This window comes from Peromyscus eremicus, chromosome 12 (genome assembly GCF_949786415.1).
Source record: "Peromyscus eremicus chromosome 12, PerEre_H2_v1, whole genome shotgun sequence".
Lineage (NCBI taxonomy): Eukaryota > Metazoa > Chordata > Mammalia > Rodentia > Cricetidae > Peromyscus > Peromyscus eremicus.
The window spans coordinates 71,590,895-71,602,175 of NC_081428.1; the positions used below are offsets into that span (position 1 = coordinate 71,590,895).

The 11,281-nt window shown below is 43.6% G+C and overlaps 1 protein-coding gene across 1 annotated transcript in view; it reads left to right on the forward strand.

The window, feature by feature from the left end:
* Dgkg (diacylglycerol kinase gamma) overlaps positions 1–9,598 on the forward strand; it is a 198,541-nt gene extending 188,943 nt beyond the window's left edge. The window contains exon 25 of the mRNA XM_059277313.1: positions 8,714–9,598. Coding sequence (XP_059133296.1) covers positions 8,714–8,812 — 99 coding nt within the window. The 3' untranslated portion in view covers positions 8,813–9,598. The remainder of the gene's footprint in view (positions 1–8,713) is intronic.
* The last annotated feature ends 1,683 nt before the right edge of the window (positions 9,599–11,281 follow it).

Sequence of the window (11,281 nt, forward strand, 5' to 3'; positions counted from 1 at the left end):
ATACGGAAATGTCATGATGAGGGTCTGGGGGCAGGAGTCGGCCAGGAAAGTGCCTGCTACATGGCATCAGGACCTGAGTTTGGATCCCTGACGCCTGTATAAGAGCCTGGCATTGACATGCATGTCTGTAGCTCTGATGCTGGGACATCAGAGAAAAGTGGGTCCCTGGAACTCTCTGCCCACCCCAGCCAGCCAACCCGTAAGCTGTGAACTCAGTGACAGACTCTGTCTCAATAAGATAAGATAGAGAGTGATACAAAATATGAATATCAGCCGGGCGGTGGTGGCGCACGCCTTTAATCCCAGCACTCGGGAGGCAGAGCCAGGCGGATCTCTGTGAGTTCGAGGCCAGCCTGGGCTACCAAGTGAGTTCCAGGAAAAGGCACAAAGCTACACAGAGAAACCCTGTCTCGAAAAACCAAAAAAATAAAATAAAATAAAATAAAACAAAATATGAATATCAACCTTGGTACTCCACAGGCATGAGTACACACACGCATGCACACTACAAACATGTGTACTATACCTCCCACACACACATATATCCCACATACACAAAAAACTGAAGTAACTGAAAAAAATTATACCTAAAAATAGAAAACTGTAGAACAATGTGACTCAAATTTGAATATGATATAAATATTCAAGCCAACATATAGGAAGGTCAGTAAAATATGTCGAAAGGATCATTCAACCCTTAGGACATATCATAGGAATGAGAACAGAAACCTGCTGTCATTGGTTTAGAGAAAAGTGACATGATAATATAAATAGATGACCAAAGTACTCAGTTACATTCAACATTTTTTAAGATTAATTTTAATTGTAATTATATGTGTGTGTGTGTGTGTGTGTGTGTGTGTGTGTGTGTGTGTGTGTACAGGTGCCCACAGAGGCCAGAAGAGGGCATTGGATCCCCTAGGGCTGGAGTTCCAGTGATTGTGGGCTTCCCGATATAGGTGCTGGGAACTGAACTGGGGTCCTTTGCAAGAACAACAAGCCCTCTCTTCAACCCAGCATTTCTTTTGTTTGTTTGTTCATTATTTTGTCTTGTCTTGTTTTGAGACAAAGTCTCCCTGTGTAACCACGGCCGACCCAGAACTTCTCCATAGACCAGGCTGGCCTCAAACTCACAGAGATGAGCCTGCCTCAACCTCCTAAGTGCTGGGATTAAAGGTGTGAGTCATCATGCCTAGCAATATTTCTTATTTTTAGAGAGATTCAGAGAATACTATGACTTCTGGGCAGTGGTCGCAAACTTTTAATCCCAGCACTCAGGAGGCAGAGGCAGGAGGATCTCTTGAGTTTGAGGACAGCCTGGTCTATAGACCAAATCCAGGACAGCTAAAGATATATAGAGAAAGTTTGTCTCAAACAAACAAACAACACTAGAACTAGAAAGAAATTCCTTCAAAATAATGAAAATTTTGTTAAATCCTAAATAATAACAAATATTTCACTTAATACTAAAATTTTAGTGAAATTCCTATTAAAACCACAGACAAGAAAGAAATTTAACACTGCTTAACAATGCAATATATACAAAAGAGAAAATAAATATAAATACTTGGGAAACAATCAAAACTGTCACTATTGTAAGGGATGGTGGCCATAGAAAGCTCAAGCACTCAGCAGAAAACCTCACAGCATAAATTGTTTCAGGAAAGTCCTATAGAAAAGTAGACAAAAATAACAGCATTCCTATATATCAGCAGTTACCAACCCAATAAGTCTACCAGCAAAATAAACAATTATTGTAAGAGTAGCCACAAGATATAAAATATACAGCTGAATTGTGGGAAATTAATGAGCCTTCCCATAAGGTGTAAAGTTTTAAAAGGTGACTATGGAAGCCACCTTAGTTTCTTTTCCCATTGCTATGATAAAATACCCCGACAAAAGCAACTTAGGGAAGAAAAGTTTTGTTTTGCTCACAGTTCCAGGGTACAGTCCATCCTCATGGGGAAGTCACTGAGGCAGGAGCTTGAGTGAACTGGTCACATTGCATCTGCAGTCAAGAGCAGAGGGTATGCTCTGCGTGCCAGGATTCCTTGGCCCAGGAATGGTGTCATCCATAGTGGGAGGGGCTTCCCACCTCTGTTATATAAACAAGACACTCCTCCACATGCCTACCTGACCTAGACAAGCCCTCACTGAAACCTCATCCCAGACAATGATTCTGGACTATATCAAATCAATAAAACGTAGCCATCACAGAGATATCCCATGTCCTAAATAGAGATCTCCAAATCCCCATTCAAATTTTTTAACCTGACAAAACAATGCAGTTCCTAGAGGAATAAAAAAGGAACTTTAAGAGTTTTCAACCTTGACGCTATTGCAGGGGGAGGGGAAAAGAAAAGACTGTCACAAGATAATAAAATAATTATAAAGTCACAATAATTTCAAAAATATTCTCTTATTACAGTATTAGATAAGTAAATCAATAGTACACAATAGAGTCCTAAAAATCTTAGGGCACATAGGGTACCTAAAAACTTACTTATTTGGATAAATAGGCACTACACAACAAGACTGAAATTAAATTTAAAAATGAAATGTTATTACCTATGAGGAAAATAGATTATTTTAGTTACCTTGTAGGCAGAGACTTTCTATTGAGAAAGTGACATTTTTTTTATTACTAGTAAATTTCAAGCTCTGCAAGTCAAGAATCAATATAGAAGAGCTGGAAATGTAAACTCAGTTTGAAGAGTGGTAGATGAACAACGCCCTGAGTCAGATCCCCAGCATAGCATAAATCCAGCACTCAGGAAGCAGAAGCAGTGAGATCAGCCAGCGGTCCAGGCCATCCTGGTCTACAGAGTGAGTTTGAGGCCAGCCTAGGATACATGAGAAACATCAACAGAAGCAACAAAATAATCCTAAGGGCAAGATGCTTGTAATAGCAATACAAAAGAACAGGCTAGTTCCTATGCTGTAAAAAGAAACTAATACTTGGAATCCAGTAGGGAAAAAGTACTACCGATGTAAGAATGTGCAGACAATTTGCAGGTAAGGTGACTCAGACTATTAACCTGTGGAGTAATATATAATAACACAATTTTTAAAAAGGGGAAAGATTTTTCAAATTAAGACAGTGAGAACACCATGTAACTCTACACATGCCAAATAAGTTTAAGAAAATATTTCTTTCTGCCAAGGATATGGGAAGGCCTTACACTCAGTAAGACAGGAGAATGAGCCAGTCCAGCTTTTCTGGAGTGCAACTTGAACCATGTATCAGGAAGAAACGTGTGGCTCTGCAGTTAAGAGCGTTTGCTCTTCTTGCGGAGGACCCAGGTTTGGCTCCCATCATCCACCTGGTGGCTCCCAACTGTCTGTAACTCCAGTTTCTGGAGATTCAGTGCCCTCTACTTTCCTTTGTGGGTGCTGCATGCACATGGGGCACAGACATTCAGGCAAAACACTCACAGACATAAAATAAAAACAAATTAAAAAAATGGAATTTTCACAAAAGCCCAACATTCAGTGAGGAGGTAGATTTTTAAAAACTTTTGTAAAATTTATTTTATGTGTATGAATGTTTCACCTGTATGTATGTATGTGCACTGTGTGCATGCCTGATACCCTTGGAGGGTAGAAGAGGGTACCAGATCCCCTCTTCTAGATAGAAAGTTGTGAGCCACCATGTGAGTGCGGGAAACTTGAACCCAGGTCCTCTACAAGAGCAGCCAGTGTTCATAACCCCTGAGCCATCTCACCAGCCCTACGTGATATTCATCAAATGGAATCATTTGTAAACATCAAAAGTACAATTTAATAAAATGTTAAGGGCTGGAGGTCTAGTAGTACAGTGCGCAAGGGCTTTCCTAACATACACAAAGTCCAGGATTCACTCTCCAGAACTGAGTAAGAGAAACTAATTAACTGAAGATAAACTTCCATTTTAAAATGAAATTTTGAGGATATTAAAGCACTGTCAAAATAATATCAAATAAAACAGCAGATTTAGATGCTGGTTTTATTTTGGTCAACACATGCAAGCATAGAAATAAATTAAAGCAGTATGCCAAGAAAACAGGTTGTTATCTGGAGGATTTTCAAACTTTAAAATTGTTTTATAAAGCCGGGTGGTGGTGGTGCACGCCTTTATCCCAGCACTCGGGAGGCAGAGGCAAGTGGATCTCTGTGAGTTCCAGGAAAGGCGCCAAAGCTACACAGAGAAACCCTGTCTTGAAAAACAAAACAAAACAAAAGTTGTTTTATAAATTCTTAAAAATGACCAGATATCTGTTTATGTATAAAAACACATAGATATATGTAAAATCTATATTTATTAAGAACGTTTGCTTACAGTGCTGTAAACTAGTATCTCATGCGTCACACTATAATCCCAGCACTGGGGAGGTGGAGGCAGGAGGATCATAAGTTTGAGATAATAGTCAGCTACATGATGAGGTGGAGGTCAGCCTGGGATACATGAGACTCTCTCAAAAAGTAAAATTTAAAAAGAATCTCCTTCTAAAGCTGAATAATAGTTAAATCATTACATTGAAAATGACCACAGTTATTCAATCTGGTGGCTTCCAAACTTGAATAAATGTGAGGCTGGGGTGAGGGTTAAAATTGATGTGACTGGAACACTTCTCAGAGTTCTAACCTAGATGATCTTGATGTCCAGGAACTGGGCTTTCTGACAAATCCAGGGAGATGTTGATGTGTAGTTTCAGGGACCCACGTTTGTGAACCTCTGCTGTAGTTCAACCTCCCCACTGGTCAGTCAGCCTCACTCTTGCATAGCCTAGCTGTCCCCACTGCATGTGAAGCCTGTCTTAGTTTGTTTTTCTGTTGCTATGAACTATTTTAACAGAATCAACTTAAGAGATTTTAACAGAATCAACTTCTGGTTCACAGTTCAAGGGTACAGTCAAGGCAACAGGAACAGGAAACAACTGTCACGTGGCCTCCACAGTGAGGTAGAAGGAACAGATGAATGCACCCTTCTCCTCCATTTACACACTCCAGGACCCCAGCCAAGCTGTGGTGCCCAGGACATGCAGGTCGTACCTCCTTAATGAACATAATCAGCATAGGGTGATTCTAAATTCTGCCAAGTTGGTCTGTCTTCGACTGTCCCTGTTACAAAGGCCTTTTGTGCTAGGAAACGCTCTTGAAAGAGGATTCCAAGATTGTGGAGAACCCACAAATACCTAAAGATTATTTGTTTGTTTGTTTGTTTGTTTTTTGAGACAATGTTTCTCTGTGTAACAGCCCTGGCTGTCCTGGAACTTGCTTTGCAGACCAGGCTGGTCTCAGAGATCACAGAGATCTATCTGCCTCTGCCTCCCACTAGGATTAAAGGTGTCTGTCACCACTCCCGGAAGAAATATCTAAGATTTAAAAGATGATAATATATAATATCTCTTTCATTAGAAGGCCCCCCCTCCTCTATGATAACTTTATGAAAGAAAATTACCTTAGCTTCTCAAATGTCACAGAGAGCATTGTAGATCTTTCGGGCCTAGGCCCTTCCACACTCCAGTGACCAGGAAAGGCCTGGGGCACCTCCCACGTGATTTAGGAAGGCTTCGCACTCACAACTTGGGTCGTGTTTATTAGTTGTAAGCCGTTTGCTCTCTGGTGGCAACATCCAAGAGCTCCCTCCCTTTAGTGCTTCTTTTAAATCATAAAACGCATTGATTTTCAGAAACTGGTACTGCAGAGGCAATCTCTAACCGGAGTGAAATTTAGCATTTTACTTCGTTTAAAGGAGACATCAGTCAGGTGGTGGTGCACACTTTTAGTGCCAGCACGGGGGAGGCAGAGGCAGGTGGCTCTCTGTGAGTTCAAGGCCAGCCTGGTCTACAGAGTGAGTTCCAGGACAGCTAGGGCTACACACACACACACACACACACACACACACACACACACACACACACACACGTCTAGGAAAAAAAAGAAGAAGAACAACTCACAAGCTATGGTGGTCTCATCAAGTTTGAACAATGACAGGGGGTACTGGATCAGTTCATTCTGTAGCAGTGCAGAACACTAACAATAGCCTCTCTCTCTCTCTCTCTCTCTCTCTCTCTCTCTCTCTCTCTCTCTCTCTCTCTCTCTCTCTCTCATTAATTTCCAGCTCAGTTAGCAAGCAAGTTTGAGCTTCGACTAAGACACGTAGGATGCTCTTTCAGTAAGGGTTGACAAAGTGGGTTTATCTCCTCACTGGACTCGACTACTTTACCCACACACCCTTCTAACTTGGGGATAAAGGCCTGATATCCTTTTCACTCAAGATGAGGATATGCTTTTATACATCTCTCAGTTAGCTGCAGCAACCAAATCCTCAGACATGACTAAATGATCGTGTTAAAGAGACATTCCAAATGCCCACCCTCCTGGCCTGGATGTGGCAGAGCCCACTTAGAATTCCAGCTCTCAGGCTGGAGATAAAGGACAATCACCATGAATTTGAGGCCAGCCTGGGCTACATAAGGAATTCTAGGCCAGCCAGGGCTACACAGTGAGCCCATCTTTAAAAAAAAAAAAAAAATTGCAAAACAGATTTGAGTTTCACTTCCTCTGTTAGCCTTGGAGGTGCTAACAGGCAAGTCTTAGTTCAGGCAGAGGCAGAGAAAGAAGCAAGGGCCTTCTCTCGTAATGTAGCCGTGCACAGCTGCCACCAGCTTCCCCAAACACAGCCGTCTCGAATGCCAGGAAAATGCTCTTTTCTCTGGCCTGGTTCCTCCTACCCAGCACATTTTCTCAGCAAGCATCCAGTTGGTTCAGGGATATCTAAGTGAGGAGACAGAAGTCTTTCTCAAATGAGTAGCTGAGCTCAGCAGTGAGAGAAGGCTTATCCCAAAGCCGCGGCTCACAGATCTCTACCGTCTGAGCGTGCTAGAGTGCCGGCCATGGAGAGGTGCTGCCAGCGTCCCCCTATGCCTCACCTCCATAGAGCTGGAGCAAACGTAACAGCTGCAATATGGCGCACAGTACAAAATGGCCTGTGGTGGATTCTTGAAACGATCCTCTGGTGAAGAACCTTACTCTGCGGGTGGGGGTGGGGGAAGCCAACAGGACAGTCATTTCAGTTCTATCACCAGGCTTTGCTGGTTGTCCAGCCTCTTTCGCTTCCATCCTTTTCTTTCTGGTTCCTGGAGGCTTCTAAATGTGAGCCTGACTTACAGTAAAGTCTTCACAGCCTGACGTTCCCACTGGAGCTCCCTCGGATGGCAGCTGTTGAGTAATGACCCAGTCTTTTTCCATCCTGTTTTTCAGTCGTGTTTTGCAGTTTCTGATTACCTCCCAGGAACCCAGGCTTGCCATTCCCTTTCAAAGTCCTATATCAACCCACTGCCCAGCCTCCCACATTCCTCATCCTTTGCCCTCAGCCCAGCCTGTTCATACGTGGTTCCCCTACCCCATACCCTCTTTCTCTCCTTTTCCTTGCCTTCAAACTGCAAGCCCACCCCCCTCCGCCCCCGTTCTCATCAGACCTCTCTTGTTTCTTACCTAACTTCTTTTTTAGACCCCCTGGCTAATCCTACATTAATTTAAAATTGATGACGGGTGTCTCTTCAATAATTCTATTTTTTTTTCCTCTATGGTCACACTGTCGCTCTCAATAGTATGGTAAAAACCCAAGAGTAGGTTCACAGAGTTATAAGGCCCTGTTTCCTTTGGCAGCCATCCCCTCCCTCTCCACTGTAACACCCAGCCATTCACTTCCGCTTTAGAGTTCACAATGGGCTTTCATTGACAGTCTGTCATAAGATCTTTGTGTAAAGAAATAGTATCAATGTTATCCTCGCTTTGAAGTTTGGCAAGCACTGTTCTCCAAATGATAAATTATTTGTCCAAAGTTCTGCACCAAGGAAATAGAAGTACCCGGCCCCACACCCAAGTCTTTGAATCCTAAGTACCTCCTGTTCCCGTATGAGCCACCCACTCTGAACATCTATCATGCTTGATAAATGTCGATGGAATGATAATGCAGATTATTAGTGTGGGAGTGTCACCAGGACACATTCAAATAGGAATTAAGCATTTTGAAGCCATGTCTATAATTAATGGAATGCTTATAGAATAAAATCATAAACCTTAAAACAAAAAAAAATAACAATAATAAGCTTATCCAAGAAAGTAGGGTTGTCTTCGAGTCTAAGATAAGGGGATATTCCTAAGGGACTCATCTAGAAACTGTCCATATGAGGTTGCTTGGCCAGAGGCTACACTGAAGCCTTCAGGTTATCTGGTTGACATATGTCTGCTGCCTGGGCTGAATTGGGACTGGGAACATGAAGAACTGTGCTGTAGCTCTCCTGTCCCTCAGACACCACCCTATCACATGACTTTAGGCTAAGCTAAGTCCCTGACAGAGCTCTGGGCTCCTCTTCCTTATGCATCCTACAGAGGGGTGAATGGGAAGGTTCCAAAGGTCTCCTCTGGCTGTGACATTCTGACAATCTATGAATAGCAAGGACACAAGACAGGTGCGAGCTGATCGCCACGTGGGAAGCTCACACCTGTCTCTCCCCAGTGTTTCCGCCCCTCGCCTCCAGCAGTGCCAAACTCCAGACCCAGTCAGGGTCAAGTTGCCAATTTTGAAACTGTTCAAGGACAGTTGTCCTTCTGCATGGGGCTCCTTTGAGCCCAAAGCTGGCCGCCTTTCTTTTCCACAACTCACTCTCCCCTAAGTTAATGGATTTTGCGTTACCACTAATTTATCTCTGTTTCTTTATTTCAGATTAAAATCACTCACAAAAACCAGGCACCTATGATGATGGGGCCTCCCCAAAAGAGCAGCTTCTTTTCATTGAGGAGGAAAAGCCGTTCAAAAGACTAAACAGTGTGCCAAACAAACACCAGCTCCCCCAAAAAAAGAAAGAAGAATCTACACACACACACACACACACACACACACACACACACACACACACACCTGTAACCAGATGAAGCAAAGCCACCCTTCCAGAGGAAAATGTCATCCTGCCGTACAGTCTACCTATTTTGAAAACGGATCCACTCTTAATAGAGCCAAAACCCATGAAATATTCTGAGTGGACTCAGGGCCCACCAGGATGGGTTGGCTCATACAGCAACTTCCACATTCCCACAGGCCTTGGGTAGACTTTGAGCCTGAAGGAGAAATCCCCTTTTTCTTCACTGCTCCTGTAAGGTTCCAGGCTGTAGGTTTCCTGCCTACAGTGAGATCGGATGTGGCCAGGGGAAAGAGCTCCAACCCAGAAATTTTGCACAAAAGTCCTTCTGTATGGAAACAAAACAGCCTCTAGCTCTCCAAGCAAAACCCTTGGCAGGGCTCAGCAAGCACACGATGGTTTCTTCCTCGTCCTTCAAGCAACAGCTCCTCCCCTCACTTGCTGAGGAAAGCCAAGAAGCTGCGGAAAGCTGTTTCCATTCTTGGTTCTCTGCTGCCCATGGGCACTTGTTCGCTTCCTGAAGCATCTCTTGGTGGCTCTTTGCTCAAAGAACAAACAAGACTGCCTGGGCAGTCTACTTTAGATGTGGTATTTATTTTCATAGTTCTTATGAACCCCTGGGCGGGAAAACTGAGAAAGTGGACTTTATTTTTCAAATTGATGTCATAATATTGTGTAAAAAGGAAAGGGAAAAAAAAAAAAAAACACTCCCAGTACTTCCCACCCCTCACAACCACACAAGCCAAAGTGTGTCTCTTGTTTGAATCCCAAGCCCAGGTGGCAGAGATGATGAGAGGGAGGGGCTTTGCTGGGAAGACTAGGAGACAGCCCATCAGGAGATTGCCTGCTTCTTGGCACTTCCCACTCTCACAGTGTGACAGACGACCTTCTGAGGGTCTTATATATGTACATATGTAGCATATATGTTTATATATTATATAAATATTTATTTACTGCTGGACTTTTCCTCCTTAGAAATAAACATAGTGTGGGAACAGAAAAATGGGGAAGAAAAAAGAAGGGCCCTACTCTCCGACCATCGTTTGATTGTAGAGACACATTTCCCTGGCTGGTTACAAGGTTTACATGGATGATCTAGATCCTGGGGACAACCATGAAACACACACTGTTCAGGGCTGGTTCTCCCATTGGTTGATAAGGAAACTGAGTTGTGGAAAAATTAAAAGGCTCCTCCATGGAATCCTGGCTAATGAAGTTTGGCTGTAAATGTTACTAAGAAGATCATGAACAGACAAAAGAACCCTCATCTGGGAACAGGGTCATTTCTAGTCACCAAGAAGTGGTTGTACTTGGATCCAGGTTGTCAGGGAGGAACCATCATCCTATAGCCTATGCATGGATGGAACAAGCCCACGCAAAAAAGTGGGGACTTGGGCCACTTCCCAAGTTCTCTATGGCTTGTCCTGCCTGGAGAGAAGTTGGCCTGAAGTTGAAGGCCCCAGACAGGTCATCTGACTGAATTCCCATGTCACTCATCACGGTCACCAGTTCTTCTTGCCTTGGAAACATTCCTGGCTACAGATGTGACTTCAGTAAAGAGTTATCTTCTGTAGGATGTTGACAACCAGGACAGAACAGTCTTAGTCATGCTCAGGGGGCTTCATTTAGCTGGTACCAGCATCCCCCTCCCCTATGGAGGGTAGCTCTACACATCATTGGTGGAAAGTCAACTTTGCCTCAGCGTCCTGGCTCACCCGGGCCTTCATCTCTGTCTCAGATTTTTCAAGAGAAAACTTGGGCCCAATGACATCACCCCACTGAGCTGCCTCGAATTTTGCAATGGACAAGGAAGAGAATATGAAGAATGTGTACAAATTGAGCCCACCTCTGAAGGAAGCCATCATCTAGAATCGAGGACTGAGACTTGGGACCACCCTGCTCAACCTAACATGCTTCAGCTGAGCAAGGGGGAAATCCAGGTCACCTAAAGAACATACTGATGGGATGCTTGGCGATGTGGCCAACAAGCTCCCAAATGGCAGCAGGCACTATTTCGGAAGACACAGGTTCAGCTTGAGGGTCCATGACTCTAAGACATTTACAGGAGTGTTTATATGTGTTTCAGCTCTGATTCCCCAAGACTCAGGTTGAGACAGCACCATCGAGAGGTGAAATGGATTCCCGGGGACTCACAAGTCTCATGAAGGGGCCCTGCTGAGATTGAATGTTACCTGAATGACACAGCCCAATCCTTCCAGAGGCACAGAGGACGAAACATCATGGCATTGCTCTTCTGATTTGCTAGTCTTAGTAAGTCTTGTGTTGCTGTTTAACCTTACCTTACAAGTCATCTTTTAAACACCCTGACTGGGGTTTCTCATTGTGTAGTGCATCATCTTAGTGGCCCTCACTCC